Source organism: Bufo gargarizans, chromosome 3 (genome assembly GCF_014858855.1).
Source record: "Bufo gargarizans isolate SCDJY-AF-19 chromosome 3, ASM1485885v1, whole genome shotgun sequence".
In the NCBI taxonomy this organism is placed as follows: domain Eukaryota; kingdom Metazoa; phylum Chordata; class Amphibia; order Anura; family Bufonidae; genus Bufo; species Bufo gargarizans.
In genome coordinates, this window is record NC_058082.1 from 120,575,636 (window position 1) to 120,594,470 (window position 18,835).

General features: G+C 46.2%; 1 protein-coding gene and 3 non-coding genes across 4 annotated transcripts; all 4 read left to right on the plus strand.

The window, feature by feature from the left end:
- The first annotated feature begins 11,315 nt into the window (after positions 1-11,315).
- ATP5F1B (ATP synthase F1 subunit beta) lies at positions 11,316-18,590 on the plus strand. Its single transcript, XM_044286201.1, has 10 exons — positions 11,316-11,490; positions 13,289-13,471; positions 14,369-14,543; positions 15,333-15,454; positions 16,382-16,566; positions 16,982-17,140; positions 17,221-17,343; positions 17,639-17,851; positions 17,955-18,156; positions 18,360-18,590. The coding sequence occupies exons 1-10, from the start codon at positions 11,373-11,375 to the stop codon at positions 18,455-18,457; spliced, it is 1,578 nt and encodes a 525-aa protein (XP_044142136.1). The 5' UTR covers positions 11,316-11,372; the 3' UTR covers positions 18,458-18,590.
- Positions 14,158-14,230, plus strand: LOC122933528. The gene has a single exon (XR_006388481.1). It is a non-coding gene; the product is annotated as a small nucleolar RNA SNORD59 (small nucleolar RNA).
- LOC122933530 lies at positions 16,239-16,310 on the plus strand. The gene has a single exon (XR_006388482.1). It is a non-coding gene; the product is annotated as a small nucleolar RNA SNORD59 (small nucleolar RNA).
- On the plus strand, positions 17,494-17,568 carry LOC122933531. Its single transcript, XR_006388483.1, has one exon. It is a non-coding gene; the product is annotated as a small nucleolar RNA SNORD59 (small nucleolar RNA).
- Positions 18,591-18,835: the final 245 nt, after the last annotated feature.

Consider the following 18,835-nt stretch of genomic DNA (forward strand, 5'->3'; position numbering starts at 1 on the left):
CAAAAGCCACAATTTTTTTTTCTCCCATGCATAAGCTTGAAGTGTAGTGGAACACTACAAGCTTATGCATGGGAAAAACCCGGCGGGCTTGAAGTTTAGTGGTCTGGAAGGTGGAGAGGAATTGGCGAGGAGGGGATCCTGTTGCCAATATCAACCGCAAGGAAGTTGGATGGATATACAACAAATTAGGGACCCTGAAACCAGCAGGGTTAAATGCTGAGTTCGATCTGAAGCCGTGCCTGGTGGAATGAGTAAGTGGGGGGTGGTGTGTTTCCACTGTCATTGGATACCTGTTAAAGTTTACTAAGAATGAATAGAATATAGTGGGTTGTGATTGGCTCTAGGGAACCATGTGATCGGAGCGTAACCACGTGACCTCTTTATGAATGGAAAGGGGAGGGTTATTGGAAATGTGTGGATTATAAGCTCTGTGTCAAAATACCGCTAGCATTTGTGGATTTTAGGAATTTATGTCTATTTATTGTTTGAGTTTTGATGAGTATCCGGGAGAAACTAAAAAAAAAAAGAGGAAAGGTTTTTTTGTATAGATGGGCGGTACATACAGACGTGGACAAAATTGTTGGTACCCTTTGGTCAATGAAAGAAAAAGTCACAATGGTCACAGAAATAACTTTAATCTGACAAAAGTAATAATAAATTAAAATTCTATAAATGTTAACCAATGAAAGTCAGACATTGTTTTTCAACCATGCTTCAACAGAATTATGTAAAAAAATAAACTCATGAAACAGGCATGGACAAAAATGATGGTACCCCTAGAAAACACAGAACATAATGTGACCAAAGGGACATGTTAATTCAAGGTGTGTCCACTAATTAGCATCACAGGTGTCTACAACCTTGTAATCAGCCATTGGGCCTATATATATGGCTCCAGGTAATCACTGTGTTGTTTGGTGATATGGTGTGTACCACACTCGACATGGACCAGAGGAAGCAAAGGAAAGAGCTGTCTCAAGAGATCAGAAAGAAAATTATAGACAAGCATGTTAAAGGTAAAGGCTATAAGACCATCTCCAAGCAACTAGATGTTCCTGTGAGTACAGTTGCACATATTATTCATAAGTTTAAGATCCATGGGACTGTAGCCAACCTCCCTGGACGTGGCCGCAGGAGGAAAATTGATGACAAATCTAAGAGACGGATAATCCGAATGGTAACAAAAGAGCCTAGAAAGACTTCTAAAGAGATTCAAGGTGAACTTCATGCTCAAGGAACATCAGTGTCAGATCGCACCATCCGTCGTTGTTTGAGCCAAAGTGGACTACATGGGAGACGACCAAGGAGGACACCATTGTTGAAAACGAATCATAAAAAAGCAAGACTGGAATATGCCAAACTACATGTTGACAAGCCACAAAGCTTCTGGGAGAATGTCCTGTGGACAGATGAGACAAAAATCGAAGTTTTTGCCAAGGCACATCAGCTGTATGTTCACAGACGAAAAAATGAAGCATATCAAGAAAAGAACACTGTCCCTACTGTGAAACATGGAGGAGGCTCTGTTATGTTCTGGGGCTGCTTTGCTGCGTCTGGCACAGGGTGTCTTGAATCTGTGCAGGGTACAATGAAATCTCAAGACTATCAAGGAATTCTAGAGAGAAATGTACTAGCCAGTGTCAGAAAGCTTGGTCTCAGTCGCAGGTCATGGGTCTTGCAACAGGACAATGACCCAAAACACACCGCTAAAAACACCCAAGAATGGCTAAGAGGAAAAAATTGGACTATTCTAAAGTGGCCTTCTATGAGCCCTGACCTCAATCCTATTGAGCATCTTTGGAAGGAGCTGAAACATGCAGTCTGGAAAAGGCACCCTTCAAACCGGACACAACTGGAGCAGTTTGCTCATGAGGAGTGGGCCAAAATACCTGCTGAGAGGTGCAGATGTCTCATTGACAGTTACAGGAAGCGTTTGATTGCAGTGATTGCCTCAAAAGGTTGCGCAACAAAATATTAAGTTAGGGGTACCATCATTTTTGTCCATGCCTGTTTCATGAGTTTATTTTTTTACATAATTCTGTTGAAGCATGGTTGAAAAACAATGTCTGACTTTCATTGGTTAACATTTATAGAATTTTAATTTATTATTACTTTTGTCAGATTAAAGTTATTTCTGTGACCATTGTGACTTTTTCTTTCATTGACCAAAGGGTACCAACAATTTTGTCCACGTCTGTAGATGTGATCGAGGACCAATAAATACCACACCTGTAAGGGAGGATACCATCGCTATTGACGAAGCTGGACTGGCGAAACCCGGGTTGGGTGGACTTTCTGTGACGAGAATATATTGATTTTAAGGGCTGAAATTTTATGTCGTTTTTGTAAGTAGAATAAAACTGCTTGATGCTGAACTACCTGGTGGAACTTCACTATTGTGTTATAACCTCTCTCTAGGGTGCAGGTGTACGTGAGTGCACCAGCCTCTGGAAACCGATTATTTGGCTACAAGGTGTAACAACTGCGCATTTGGGATAAGAATCTGGGATTGTAATTCTACACTCATAGGCAGCGCGATCAACATATTTTGGAACTTAGGTTATAGCCAAGGACCAGCACCCCAGGAAAAGTGCCCCCTAGAGTGATCAACACACACAACGTGGATACCAAAGGGCCAGAGAACTGCAGACATGACAAATCGTGCCCACCCCCCATGGTGGAAGAAGTAGAGGTGTCAGAAGGCGACAACCCTCAACTCCATACGAGGCTGTCAAAGGAGAAGAGCACTCCAGCAGAACCATTAACAAATCAGGGCTAGAGAACCTGGATGTCAGGCATAACCATGGCCCACAAGAAAAGAATATCGAGGGGGGAAAGAGACACAATGAGAGCAAGGCAGTGGGACTGACCCCAAAAAATTGGGGAGTAACCTGGTAGGAAAAGAGTGTCCTCCGGGATCAAAAAAACGTCCCTTTTAGACCTTCGGCCAAGGGGTTTGACTCATAAGAATGTTCCTCAAGGAGAATGACAATGTGGTAAGCAGAGACATGGAGAGGAGGCTCTTAAGCGCCATAACAAGAGAAGAGGGAAGCCGTCTGATACCTATGGAAGGCTGCGTGAACTGGCAGGCCTAACTGGAAGCTAAAGAAAAAGTACCGAGGCCAAGGGAACAGGTAGAAGCAACGTACATGTCTGAAAACATAAAAGTTGCGCAAACCCATCAGACACTATCGACCACCACTGCGGACCAACTCCGCCTAAAGAAGAGAAGAAGGCTATGAGAGGAATGTATGAAACGGCCAGACCGGAACCAGATATGCGCGTGGACGTCAAACGCCACAAAGTCCCAGAAGAAAAACGGTAACAGAACAATACTACCCGCGCAGATACTCCACAGCAGAAAGGGGGCCTACAAGAACCCAACGGCTATAGAAACTGGCCAAGCAAGCAGAAACAGTATCTGGGGAAGTGCAACTACTCGCCTTGTGGAAGGGGAGAAGTAGAAGAGGCTGATACAGTTCAATAGAGAACTAGTGTAAGTGGTGACAACAAGGAAAGAACGACCGCCGTACCCAGGGAGGGAAGCAGTGCAGTGCAGTCAACTCACAGAGGCAAACTGGATAAGTGTATACCCAAACTTCCACAAGGAGGGAACGCTGATGCTGTCACCGTAGCAGATGAAAGAGGCAATGCACGACAGGTGAAGAGAACAAGGCGCTAAACCAGCGCCACAGAAATCGTTAGGTTATACCAGGTACAGAAAACCGCACTAGTGCCCACCAGCAGTGAGCAAACCCATCACCAGTAGCATGGCTTGGTATGGGCATTTGACCAACGCCATAAGGAATAAGTGAACCACCACCTCAGGAACACCATACATACCACGCCTGGTAAATATGTTGCAGAAAACCGCACTAAATGCCAGGGTTGATACCCTACATGGAGGAAGGGGATGCGGCAAAAACCTCCGGTGCCGTGCCAACTGACAATGTATCCTGTAAGCCAGAACCAGTGACTGTCTGCATTTGAAGGAAGAAAGCAAAAACTCCCCCTGGGAAGGGATCACACAGTAGTAGCCACGGAGCCCAAAAATCTACGGCCAGCGCAAAGACTGCTTCACAGGGGAGGCCATACGAGCACCCATGGCCTCTCCAGAAGGGAGACACCACCTGAAAATGAGGTCAAACAGCAGTAGCTCCTTCCACCTATGGAAGGAGGGTAATGGTACAGGACGTCAGTATCCAGTGGTATTGCTAGTACTCCGCCTATAAAAGGAAAGTAATGTGACAGGCTGTACAGTATCGAGTGGTGAAGCAAATACTCTGCCTATGGAAAGAGGCCTTGCTACTGGATGTATAGGGACCCATGTGCAAATACCCTGCCTATGAAAAAAGAGCAATGATACAGAATTAATAGGATCCAGTGGTAGTGCAAATACTCTGTCTAAGAAAGGAGGGTAATGCTACAGGCTGTACAGTATCCAGAGGTAGTGCAAGTATTCCGCCTATGAAGGAAGGTAATACTACAGGTCGGACATATCCAGAGGTAGTGCAAGTACTCCGCCTATGAAAGGAGGGTAATGTGACAATATACAGTATACTGTGCTAGCGCAAGTACTCCACCTATAGAAGGGGGTAATGCTACAGGCTGTACAGTATACCGTGGTAGTGCAAGTACTCTGCCTATGGAAGAGGGTAATGGTAGGTAATACTTTTACACTGACGTTTTGGTTTCCGTTTGTGAGATCCGTTCAGGGATCTCACAAGCGGTCCAAAACTGATCAGTTTTGCCCTTAATGCATTCTGATTGGCTAAAGATCCGCTCAGAATGCATCAGTTTGGCTCCGTTCCGTCTCCATTCCACTTTGGAGGCTGACGAAACTGAGCCAAACGGATCCGTCCTGACACAATGTAAGACCTTGCTGCTACTTCTGGAAGTCCCCCCTGTTACCAGTGTAACAGTGGGAAGGAGACATCAGCTTCTCTCCTAGGCGTTCCTTCTCCCTTGGCTGTAGCGCTGTCCAATCGCAGCGCAGGAAGAAGGAACGCCCAGGAGAGAAGCTGCTGTCTCCTCCCCATTGCTACGATAGTAATTAGCATACGGAGCAGGAGAGGAGACAGTAATGTGGCACAACGGAGCGGCACCCAGGAATAATAGTAAGAGCAGGGACATCTTTGGGCGCCACTCTGTGTAGCCTAATACTTAACTAAGGGCTCTTTCACACTTGCGTTGTTCTTTTCCGGCATAGAGTTCCGTCGTCGGGGCTCTATTCCGGAAAAATCCTGATCAGGATTATCCCCATGCATTCTGAATGGAGAGAAATCCATTCAGGATGCATCAGGATGTCTTCCGTTCAGGACCAGAACGTTTTTTGGCCGGAGAAAATACCGCAGCATGCTGCGCTTTTTGCTCCGGCCTAAAATCCTGAACACTTGCCGCAAGGCTGGATCCGGAATTAATTCCCATTGAAAGGCATTAATCCGGATCCGGCCTTAAGCTAAATGTTGTTTCGGCGCATTGCCGGATCCGACGTTTAGCTTTTTCTGAATGGTTACCATGGCTGCCAGGACGCTAAAGTCCTGTTTGCCATGGTAAAGTGTAGCGGGGAGCGGGGGAGCAGCATACTTACCGTCCGTGCGGCTCCTGGGGCGCTCCAGAGTGACGTCAGGGCGCCCCAAGCGCATAGATGACATGATCGCATGGCACGTCATCCATGCGCATGGGGCGCTCTGACGTCATTCTGGAGCGCCCCGGGAGCCGCACGGGCGGTAAGTATACCGCTCCCCACTACTACTATGGCAACCAGGACTTTAATAGCGTCCTGGCTGCCATAGCAACACTGAACGCATTTTGAAGACGGATTAGTCTTCAAATGCTTTCAGTTCACTTGCGGTGTTACGGATCCGGCGGGCAGTTCCGGCAAATGGAGTACACGACGGATCCGGACAACGCAAGTGTGAAAGAGCCCTAAGTCTGGACCCATATAAGGTCGTCTTTAACCCACAATACAGGAGGCAGGTGCTGGCAGCAGAATCGCCTACCCGGCACCCTGCCTCTGACAGGGAGCTGTGATCAGCGGCAGCAGTTAACCCCTCAGGTGCGGCACCTGAGGGGTTAACTGCCGCTGATCTGCTGCCAGTACCCGCCTCCTGTATTAAAGGCTAATTATCATTGATGGCTCAGTGCGCCCGCCCCCCCACCCACCCCATTAAAATCATTGGTGGCAAAGTGCGCCCACCCCCCTCAACCCCCCCAGTATTAAAATAATTGATGGCAGTGGCCACAGGGTCCCCTCCTCTTCATTGGTGGCAGTGGCGACAGAGTCCCCTCTCCTCCTCTCATTGGTGGCAGTGGCCACAGGTTCCCCTCCTTCTCATTGGTGGCAGTGGCGACAGAGTCCCCTCTCCTCCTCTCATTGGTGGCAGTGGCCACAGGTTCCCCTCCTTCTCATTGGTGGCAGTGGAAGCTTCTGATCGGAGCCCCAGCAGTGTAATCCTGGGGCTCCGATCGGTTACCATGGCAAACAGGACCCTACGCCCTGGCTGCCATGGTAACCTCCCTGCTGCTGTGTGTACTATGCACAGGGCAGCAGGGAGAGTGTGAGGTCCTATTCACCCTAATAGAGCTCTATCAGGGTGAATAGGACAAGGGATCAAAAGATCCCAGGTTCTAGCCCCTAAGGGGGGAAATAGTTATTAAATAATAAGTGCAAAAAAAATTAAAAAACAAAACAAAATATTAAGTATAAATCACCCTTTCCCAATTTCACATATAAAATAAATAAACATATCGCCACGTCAAAAAAGTCCAAACTATTAAAATATTTTAAAAAATCTATGCGGTGAACGCGGGAACAGAAAAAAATAAATAAAACTGCACGATTCGCCATTTTTTGAAAATGGGGAAGGCACGTGGCATTTTTTTGTTTATTTTTTCGGGTGGTATCGAGTATCGCAATACTTTTTTATGGTATCGAAATTGAATCAAAAATTTGGTATCGCAACAACTCTCCACTGAGGAAGGTGACACTGCTGGAATCGGGGTGAAACCGTCTAAGCTACTTTCACACTCTCGTTTGGTGCGGATCCATATGCCATATTGTGTCAGTGAAAACGGATCCATCTCCATTGACTTACATTGTGTGTCAGGATGGATCCTTTTTCACTGACACAATATGGCGCAATAGAAAACGGATCCGTCCCCCATTGACTTTCAATGGTGTTCAAGACGGATCCGTTTTGGCTATGTTAAAGATAATAAAACGGATCCGTTCTGAACTAATGCATGCGGTTGTATTATCTGAACGGATGCGTTTGTGCAGATCCATGACGGATCTGCACCAAACGCGGGTGTCAAAGTAGCCTAGACGTTTTCTTCCCACCCCGATTCCAGCAGTGTCACCTTCCTCGGTGTGCTGCCCCTTGGGGAGGGGCGGCTACACTGGTAACAGGGGGACTTCCAGAAGTAGCAGCAAGGTGACACTATAGCTGGCGGGTAACAGAGGATTTGAGATCGTTCCTCCTTGTCGTCCAGAGGTGGGGAACGAGCAGCGGGCTTGAGGACCCACGGGTCTCCCCCCTCAAGTGTGGGAATAACGGTCTGTAGTCTGATCGGAAAAATAAAAATATGAAAAAAAAATCTTTGGCAGACCTGCAGGAAAACATGTCTACCTATTACGGACACTAAGCTAAAACTGATTAGCTCAGTGTCTGCAGGAGGGGTATAGCTGAGAGGAGGAGCTAACACTTTTTTTTGCTTAGTGTCGCCTCCTAGTGGCAGCAGCTATACCCATGGTCTCCTGTGTCCCCCAATGATACGAGCGAGAAAAACAGTTCACACAGTAATTTAAACACAAACTGCAGCACAAATGCAGGTGTCCTAAAAAACAACATGTGACCATATTCTGATGTTATTTTAAGGTCCGTTCAGGTGGCCGGATGATTCTGTCACTCAAATTCAGCCACATACCCCACGGCAAAAACGGACCTGGTTTCTGCTGCAGTTGTTCACATTGAATGGAGCTAAACAGCAAGCGGACACCCAGTGCGGCTTCCATCGAGACACCACACCAACAAGGGACATGTCCCTTCCTGGCCCAACATGAAAATGCCGGCCCATGAACTGCAGCGCTGCCTCCCAGTGAAAACAAGGGACACCACACGGCTGCTGACTGAATTCTGCAGTGTTGTCCGTGACAAATTTATGCCCTATGAATGGCCCCTTACTGGTAAAGAAAAAAAAGTCAGAGCCAAATTCGTGTGTGTAGGCACCCTTACAGTATATTATAGAGCAGGAGGAGCTGAGCAGAGAGGTTCAGTCTCACGTTTATGTTCTAAGGCTGTGATGGCTAACCTCCGGCACTCCAGCTGTGGTACAACTACAACTCCCAAGATGTACACTTGATTAGCTGTTCTCAGAATGCCATAGAAATGAATGGAGCATGCTGGGAGTTGTAGTTTTCACCACAGCTGGAGTGCCGGAGGTTAGCCATCAGTATTCTAAGGTGTCACGTGACCGGTGGTCAGACACTATTAGAGCCTGAACGCCTTATCTCCGGTTACAGAGGCCACACTGCACCGAGTACCGGAGTCTGGTGACAGGTCCGGAAGGTCATCGGACTGTGACAGATTCAGCTTTTCAAAAATACATAGGAAAGTGTGAAGGTAAAGTAGGGCAAACAATACTTGGCAAGGTCCTGGCGCTCCTGTCCTTCATGTGAAGACATTCTTGTGTTTTTTAGGAACCTGTTACCATGGAAAAGCCCTTGAATCTGCAGGCAGCATGTTATAGAGCAGAAGGAGCTGAGCAGACTGATATATAATGTTATAGAGCAGGAGGAGCTGAGCAGACTGATATATAATGTTATAGAGCAGGAGGAGCTGAGCACACTGATATATAATGTTATAGAGCAGGAGGAGCTGAGCAGATTGATATATAATGTTATAGAGCAGGAGGAGCTGAGCAGACTGATATATAATGTTATAGAGCAGGAGGAGCTGAGCATACTGATATATAATGTTATAGAGCAGGAGGAGCTGAGCAGACTGATATATAATGTTATAGAGCAGGAGGAGCTGAGCAGATTGATATATAATGTTATAGAGCAGGAGGAGCTGAGCAGACTGATATATAATGTTATAGAGCAGGAGGAGCTGAGGAGACTGATATATAATGTTATAGAGCAGGAGGAGCTGAGCAGACTGATGTATAATGTTATAGAGCAGGAGGAGCTGAGCAGACTGATATATATAATGTTATAGAGCAGGAGGAGCTGAGCAGATTGATATATAATGTTATAGAGCAGGAGGAGCTGAGCAGACTGATATATAATGTTATAGAGCAGGAGGGGCTGAGCAGATTGATATATAATGTTATAGAGCAGGAGGAGATGAGCAGACTGATATATAATGTTATAGAGCAGGAGGAGCTGAGCAGACTGATATATAATGTTATAGAGCAGGAGGAGCTGAGCAGACTAATATATAATGCTATAGAGCAGGAGGAGCTGAGCAGACTGATATATAATGTTATAGAGCAGGAGGAGCTGAGCAGATTGATATATAATGTTATAGAGCAGGAGGAGCTGAGCAGATTGATATATAATGTTATAGAGCAGGAGGAGCTGAGCAGACTGATATATAATGTTATAGAGCAGGAGGAGCTGAGCAGACTGATATATAATGTTATAGAGCAGGAGGAACTGAGCAGACTGATATATAATGTTATAGAGCAGGAGGAGATGAGCAGATTGATATATAATGTTATAGAGCAGGAGGAGCTGAGCAGATTGATATATAATGTTATAGAGCAGGAGGAGCTGAGCAGATTGATATATAATGTTATAGAGCAGGAGGAGCTGAGCACACTGATATATAATGTTATAGAGCAGGAGGAGCTGAGCAGATTGATATATAATGTTATAGAGCAGGAGGAGCTGAGCAGATTGATATATAATGTTATAGAGCAGGAGGAGCTGAGCAGACTGATATATAATGTTATAGAGCAGGAGGAGCTGAGCAGACTGATATATAATGTTATAGAGCAGGAGGAGCTGAGCAGACTGATATATAATGTTATAGAGCAGGAGGAGCTGAGCAGATTTATATATAATGTTATAGAGCAGGAGGAGCTGAGCAGATTGATAGATAATGTTATAGAGCAGGAGGAGCTGAGCAGACTGATATATAATGTTATAGAGCAGGAGGAGCTGAGCAGACTGATATATAATGTTATAGAGCAGGAGGAGCTGAGCAGACTGATATTTCATGTTATAGAGCAGGAGGAGCTGAGCAGACTGATATTTCATGTTATAGAGCAGGAGGAGCTGAGCAGACTGATATATAATGTTATAGAGCAGGAGGAGCTGAGCAGACTGAGGTATAGATTTGTGGGGAAAGATTCGCACCTAAGAAAATTCCTATGTATTTCATTGTGAAAAGCTGAATCTGTCACAGCACGATGACCTTCCGGACCTGTCACCAGACTCCGGTGCTGTGTGGCCTCTGTAACCGGAGATAAGGCGTTCAGGCTCTAACAGTCTCTTACCGCCGGTCACGTGACACATTACAACATATGCGTGTGACCGCAGCGCACCGCACGCCTCTGGTATTAGGGTACTTTCACATTAGCGGTTTTGATTCCGGCAGGCAGTTCTGGCAACGGAACTGCCTGCCGGATCCGGCAAGCCATGTACAAACGGAAAGCTTTTTTTTTCCGGATCGGGTATCATCCAAAATAATGGATCCGGTATTTAAAGATCAAAAGCAAAAAAAGCTCCTCCTATGTCCCGGCGCTTGCGCAGACCGGAAAACTGGATCCAGCGATGCAGCATTTTCCAGAACACTTGGTAGCGGGTCGGAACGGAAGACATCCTGATGCATACTGAACGGATTGCTTTCCATTCAGACTGCATTAGGACAAAACTGATGCGTTTTTTTTCCCCCAGTACTAAGACCCTTTACCGGATTTCAATACTGGAAAAGAATAACGCTAGTGTGAAAGTGCCCTTCATCCAGGCCCACGTTTTACTTTAGTGCTACATCCGTCATAGACTGGAAGGCATAGGGTCAGTCCCGAGGACAGCCCGCTCCTCACACTCCTCTGTACTTCCTTTCCACCATCTCTGAAAGACAGTGAAGGACATGACCGCACAGGTCACAGTGCCGGATAAGCCACGCCCCTCCTGACTGGCAGTCCTCCCGAGATATATCCCGCCCCTTTGAAGCTGACGTCAAATTCTGATTCAGCCATCCAATAGAATCAAAGGAACTGGGAAAGTGACAGAGACTCGGTCCAATAATAACCCGAGCCCTCCCCGTGACGTCCAGTCTTTCCTCTTCTTGTTCCCGCCCCTAGAGGTAGACTTCCAGAGTGCTCCGTCTTCTGTGCTGCTCTCTCCTTCTGCTGCCGCCATGTTAGGAGCTGTCGGACGCTGCTCCGCCGGGGCCCTCAAGGCCTTTAAGCCGGCCGCCGCCTCCCTGCAGCTGGGCCAGACGTTGCTGAGGACATCTCCTGCGGCGCTGCACTCCCGTAAGTAGCCGGGCGCGTGCCTCCTGACTGGTGACCTAGCCGTGTCATTGAATAGGGAGTAGGCCGCGGGCGAGGCCCGGACACGCCGCACGTTGTAGGGCGCGAGCAGAACGGGGAATGGGCGACGTCTTCTGGCGGGTATTGTAGCGGTCATTGCTGGGGCCTGTGCACACGGTGCGGATCTCCGTCCTCAGGAGCCCGGCTGACCTTGTGCTCGGCCGCAGTGCGCTGTCCTGCAGTGTGCTCAGCTCCTGCGCTTACTGGTGGGTGACACCTTGCCCTTGTGGACGCCATCACCTAGTAGGGTCACAGTAGTGCCACCCATGCCCGTGTGTATTTGTGCCACCCTCAGTGCAGCGCGTTGTATCCTGCTCAGACATTAGCTGCAGCAGATTGTCACTTGGTGACATTGAAGTTGCTTGTGTTTTCTGGGAATGTTCTTCACACTGAAGCAGCCCTATGTAAGGGAGGGGGGGGGGGGGCGTGCATACAAGGTTTGGGTTATCTAAGAACCCCGTTATGGATTCCGCTATAAGGTATGGTCCGTGGTACCGGAATTCTTACATAACCCCATCCTTGTACGCCGAACTTGAAAACAGAAGTTCGCTCAACACTAGTCTCCTTATGGCACTTTGTCTACAAGGTCGCTGCCTCCACACACTGATGACGTGTGTCATTGCCTGTACACTGCCTGCTGCCGCTGTCTTAGGGCGGTTGTCGGGTCACGATATCGATGACCTCAGGACAGGTCATTAATATCACATTGGTGAGGGGCTGTCCCCTGCTGATCAAGCTTTTGAAAGGACCGCGGCGCTCACTTGTGCGGGCGCTGTGTCCGCGTCTTCCTACTCTGCAGCGGCTGAGCAGTGCAGCTTCTCCCAGTCACTTACAGGACAAACTGCTAGAATTACCCTGCACCAACGCCACAAGGGATACTACACGCAGGTAAGGCTACTCTCACACTGGAGTTTTGAATTCCGTTTGTGGGATCCGTTTCAGGGTTCTCACAAATGGTTCTAAACAGATCACTTCAGCCCCAATCATTCTGAATGGAAAAGGATCCACTCAGAATGCATCAGTTTGGCTCCGATCAGTCTCCATTCCGCTCTGGATGCGGACACCAAAACGCAGCTTGCAGCATTTTGGTGTCTGCCTGGCGATACGGATCCGTCCTGACACACAATTTAAGTCAATGGGGACAGATCAGTTTTCACTGACACAATATGGTGCAATTGAAAACTGATCTGTCCACTTTCAATGTAAATCAGGACGGATCCGTTTTGACTTAGACTCTTTTTTAAAGAATAATTCAAACGGATCCGTTCTGAACAGATACAAGCGTTTGCATTATAGGTGCGGATCCGTCTGTGCAGATACTAGACGGATACGCACCTAACGCAGGTGTGAAAGTAGCCTAAGCAGCGATGTGCTGTAGCCGATCAGTGGGGAAGGGTGAGTGCACAGCCACCCTCCATTATTTTCCATGGGGCTGCCAAAAATAGCTGAGCACTGGCTTGGCTATTTCTGTTGTCCCCATAGAAATGAATGGGAGCGGTGTGTGTGCTCCCGTTCACTGCTATGGGCAGAGCGGTGGATGGACCCGGGGTCCTCCGGCCACCACCTTCCTCGCTCTGTTCTCAGCGTAGGTGCGGACCTGCACTTATCAGATAATGGGGGAATATCCTAGCGATGTGCCTTCATCGGCTGAGCAGAATCTAGATGTGACGGGGAAGCGGCAGAATGTTTCTTGTACAAGTCTATGTGTTACAGCCATGTCATGCAGTATTTCTCTTCCTAGGGAGAGACTATGCAGCTCAGGCATCTACAGCTGCCAAGCCAGGCACAGCAACCGGCCACATTGTCGCTGTTATCGGAGCCGTGGTGGACGTCCAGTTTGATGGAGACCTGCCACCGATCCTGAATGCTCTTGAGGTCCAGGGCAGGGACACCAGGCTGGTTTTGGAAGTTGCTCAGCACTTGGGTAAAGCATTATAATGTACCTTTTCAGGCCCTACTTCTATATGATCCACCAGAGAAACCCTAAAGTTTAAGCTGCAGTATGCACACGTTAAAGGGGTGGTTCAGAGTTTGGAAGTTATCCCCTATTCGCAGCATAGGAGATGGCAGACTGATCACTGGGGGTCTGACTGCTGGGCCCTCCACTGATCCTGAGAATAGGGGTCGCCCCAATCTGATGGAGCAGCAAGTCGGGCATGTAGCCTGCCGCTCTATTCATTTTCCATAAGACTGCTGGAAATGGCTGAGCACTGTATCTGGCTAACTCTAGAGGTCCCAGGGAATGATTGGAGCAGCAGGGTGCATGCCTGACCTGCAACCCCATCAGACTGGGGGAATGGGATCCCCATTCTTGGAATAGGTATGGGTCCCAGCATTTGGGCTCTGAAGGATCAGATCTTCTACAGGATTGGGGATAACTTGTAAACTTGGCAAGCCACTTTAGTGCTGTGAGCCTCAGTGACATTATTAGGACTTGATAGCCCCATGATGATAACCTATAGCGCTAATATATTCTGCAGCTCTTTAATAATCAGTCGCTAATTACAGAAAATGGTCTATAATGAGCACTATTAGTACCTTGTATTCGTAAAAATACATAGGAGTAGGTGACTTTTAGATCTGGTAGTCTTGGATATAAGCAGAAAAGCTCCTTCATTGATGATCATCAATCATGACTTTCGTTCTTCTGAGTCTCCTGAAGCAACTTATTGATCTGAGAAGGATGTGATCAGTGGCCTTATATAATTTGTCAGTCATGATATATGCAGAACTATAATAACTGAAACGGGAAAAGTTTAGAAAGGAGGGTTTTTTCCTAAACTTTTTTTTCCCCTCTCTCATGGAAATTTCTTTGGGATAGGTGAGAGCACTGTCCGTACTATTGCCATGGATGGTACCGAAGGTTTGGTTAGAGGGCAAAGGGTCCTTGATGCTGGCACACCAATCAGAATTCCTGTCGGTCCAGAGACCCTTGGAAGGATCATGAATGTCATTGGTGAGCCCATTGATGAGAGAGGTCCTATTACAACCAAACAGTGAGTATTTTGGAGTGTTAAATGGTTGTTAATAAATGCGCATTGAGATATTGGCTCTTCTGTTTTGAAGTTTTTGACGTGCACCTTTTATAAGAGGGGTGCACTTTAATCCTTTCTGTGACAATGATGCCCCTAAGCTTTTTGGTAGTATGAGTTAAGCAGCAGTATAGCAGGCGAGCAAGCTTTCTACAGCTTTTTTTTTTTTTGGGGGGGGGGGGGTCATGTTGCAGTGTGACACTATCGAGTATCAATACCAGAAATCTTGTGACACTGCTGTAGCCCTAGCCTAAAACTTGGCACGTCTTCTGGCTGCCTGTACCAGAAACCAGTCTACTTGTGGCTACAGGTGTAGTCTTTAGGAATTTCACTGCCGAGATTACCGTTAATGAGCTATGTCTCATGGGATTGAAATTGTAGGCCACTAACTTACAAAATAGAGCTCCATGCTTAAAGGGGGTTATCCCATCTTAGACAATGGGGACATATCTTAGGAGAGCGGAGAAAGTTTAGAAGGGCGCACTGCGCATGCGCAGCTGCCCTTCATTCATTTCTATGGAGCCGCAGAAAATAGCAGAGCGTTGGCTCTGATATTTCCGTCGGCCCTATAGAAATGAATGGGAGCGGTGGCCGTGCATGCGGGACTTGCACCTATCAGACAGTGGGGGCATATCCTAGCGATATGCCCCCATTGTCTAAGATGGGATAACCCCCTTTAACCTTAGCTGTAGATGTGTAAGAACTGGTTTTAGATATTTCCCTTTTGTCTGATATCTTACTATGCACCCACAGGTTTGCTGCCATCCATGCTGAAGCGCCAGAGTTTGTTGAAATGAGTGTTGAGCAGGAAATTCTGGTTACAGGAATCAAGGTGGTAGATCTTCTTGCCCCCTATGCCAAAGGAGGAAAAATTGGTATGTTGGCTTGTATTCCTTCATTGGTGGAGCAGAAATGCTTTGTTTAGTTGCGCAGCTATCTGTCACTTCTCCCTGCTCACGCCAGTTCTAAAATTGGGGACAGGTCACAAGGGCTTGTCTTATTCACCATTATTTATGCCTGTTTTAGGCATAGGAAATTGTCTAAATGTAAGATGACTCGGAAGCTGTCTTGCATTCAGAACTGGCGGAGAATGCGCAGAAGTTATGGAGAGGCCTGCGCCAGTTATGGGCCTTTATTAAGACTGGTGTCTAAACCGCTGGTCTTAATAAATGTGACCCTAAATGTCCAGTCATATATATATATATTTTTTCTTTTGGTGGACCTATTCACTTCAATGGAGCCACAAAAGATGCGGACAGCACTCTGTGCTATCGGCGTCCATAGTTCTGTGGCCCTGCAAAAATTATAAATTGTCCTATTCTTGTCTGTTTTCAGGACAAGAATAGGGGTTTCTATAATGTGCCTTCTGTTCCGCAAATTGCATCAGTGTTTTGCAGACTGCAAAGCACGACATGTTTGCGTAAATACGCCCTTAATTTGGGACTGATTTTGCACCAAAAAGCTGGCAGACAGCCACACAGAAACTGCCTCTGCTAATTTTAAATGGTGGGACTGTGCTACCATTTAAGCGGCCTTGACCATAAACTTCAACCTCCTGTGAGAAACTGTTTCTGCCTGCCAGCTTTTTTTTTTTTTCTTGCTACAGAATCTGTATCAAATTCAAGCTGCAAAGGATACAGTATTAACAGCCCCCTAAAGTTTCTTATGATGATCTTTATTTGACTTTCGTTCTTCTGAGACTACTGAAGACGTATAACATATCTGAAGAAACTCTTGAGGACTAACTCTAAATCAACATAATAGTTCAACTATTGAGCTTACTTTTTTCTTCTTTTTATAAGGCTTGTTTGGTGGTGCTGGTGTGGGTAAAACTGTGCTCATTATGGAGCTGATCAACAATGTGGCCAAAGCCCATGGTGGTTACTCAGTGTTTGCTGGAGTAGGAGAACGTACCCGTGAAGGAAATGACTTGTACCATGAGATGATTGAGTCTGGTGTCATTAACCTGAAGGACACAACATCAAAGGTTTGTCTTTGTGGTGTGGGTTGTGTTGGAACTTTTTTTTGTCAAATTTACATGTCTGAGCTTAAAAAAAAAACTAACTCCTGGCATTCAAAGGCTATTGCCAGGGGAAGCAACAGAAAAATATATTTGTTTGCATGAGCTGCTGCATAGGAAGTGTAATATTTCATGGCACAACCTTTACATTGTTAGCTAAGGCTGGTGCCACTTTTCATGGCAAAGTAGTGGAACATCTGCAAGCTGGGTATCTTTATACGCCTTTTCAAACATGGCAGTATGTGCTGCAGAGGCTTCAGAAAGTGCAGTAGCGCCTTCTGGCTTCTCAGTAGGTAATCTACCTTTATAGACAGACCTTGTTTAACTAAAAAAATATATATATTTTTTTTTTTTGCATAATTTTTATGTCTTTGCATCCTAGGTAGCTCTGGTTTATGGACAGATGAATGAACCACCAGGTGCCAGAGCTCGTGTTGCTCTGACTGGTCTGACTGTTGCTGAATACTTCAGAGATCAAGAGGGACAGGATGTGCTGCTTTTCATTGATAACATCTTTAGGTTTACCCAGGCTGGGTCAGAGGTAAAATTTTTGGACTTCTGTATGTGTGCTTCATGAATTGGACAGAATCTAGAAAACTAAAATGGTTTTACTTTTTGTAGGTGTCTGCCTTGCTGGGTCGTATTCCCTCTGCTGTCGGCTACCAACCAACCCTGGCCACTGACATGGGTACTATGCAGGAGAGAATTACAACCACAAAGAAGGGATCTATTACATCTGTGCAGGTGTGTACAAGTTGTGACATCTCAAGGTCTTGACAGTCAGTATGTTGACCATAACTATATCCCACAGAACCCTTTGAAGGGATTGGTTGGGCTATAAATATGTCAGTAATGGCTATTTTGTATGGAATTTCTTTGAATATAAAGTTACTGCCTTGAGATGATGAGTAACCTTAGACTTTCGTTCTTCTGAGCTTTCTGAAGCAACTTTTCTTTTATCTGATGAGGCATTATTTGTGTTATCTGCATTCTTGTCATTAATTAGTTCTACTTTTGAAGTTCTTACTTTGTGTTCTAGGCTATCTATGTACCTGCTGATGACTTGACAGATCCTGCCCCTGCCACCACATTTGCTCACTTGGATGCAACAACTGTGTTGTCCCGTGCCATTGCTGAGCTTGGAATTTATCCCGCTGTGGATCCCTTGGATTCTACCTCCCGTATCATGGACCCCAACATCGTGGGTCATGAGCACTATGATGTAGCTCGTGGTGTCCAGAAAATCTTGCAGGTTTGTTCAGTGTAAAATTGAATACCCTATTGGGAAGTGTGTGGTTCTTGAACATTTTTCAGTGTATTGTTTCTTAACTCTCCCTCCCCTCCTATTTATATAGGACTACAAATCACTGCAGGATATCATTGCTATCTTGGGTATGGATGAATTGTCAGAAGAAGACAAACTTACTGTAGCCAGAGCTCGCAAGATCCAGCGTTTCCTGTCCCAGCCATTCCAGGTTGCTGAAGTTTTTACTGGACATATGGGCAAACTGGTTCCACTTAAAGAGACTATCAAGGGATTCAAGCAAATCCTTCAAGGTAATATTTTAATTTAGTGTTGAAGCCAATTAACTAATTACTGTTATCACTCAATGGCAAATACCAGTGAGTGCCTCCCACCTATCATAAAGTAGGTGTTGATCCTAGTGGTAAGACTATTTTAATTTGTTAAAACCCATGATGAGAAATTTAAGTTTCTGTTGGTGGTTTTCCACTTACCCTACGTTTTTCTGTCCTTGCAGGAGAATACGATCATTTGCCTGAACAGGCTTTCTACATGGTAGGACCTATTGAAGAAGCGGTAGCAAAGGCTGAGAAACTTGCAGAAGAGCACTCTTAAAGACTTGATAAAATTTTCCTTGAAAGCACTCATCCACAACACCTTCATCCTCAGTAACGCTTTTTGCCTGTCTGTAATGGATCATGTCGGCAAAATGTATTTAAAATTTCCAATAAAACATCTGTGTAAAGACCATATGTGTTTCTGAAACATTGGATGCATCAAACTGACAGGGCAGTGAATGTTAAAGGGGTTATCCCATGAGGGATGCGGCTCTCTGGTACTCGGCACCATTATGTGGTCCCTGAGCCAAACATGGGCATACGTGCCACTGCAGACAAGTAATGGGCCCAGAAAATGGCTTGGGGACCTCTACTTAGAAGTATTAGCCAGGTTAGATTGTAAGGAGACTTTCCACTTCTACCCACTCTTAGCCTC

Bases quoted from the DNA above. Each gene is read 5' to 3' on its own strand.
- ATP5F1B (XM_044286201.1), top strand. From the start codon at position 11,373: ATGTTAGGAGCTGTCGGACGCTGCTCCGCCGGGGCCCTCAAGGCCTTT. The intron at 17,344-17,638 runs GTGTGTACAAGT...TTTGTGTTCTAG, and splicing joins GATCTATTACATCTGTGCAG to GCTATCTATGTACCTGCTGA. The intron at 17,852-17,954 runs GTTTGTTCAGTG...CTATTTATATAG, and splicing joins GTGTCCAGAAAATCTTGCAG to GACTACAAATCACTGCAGGA.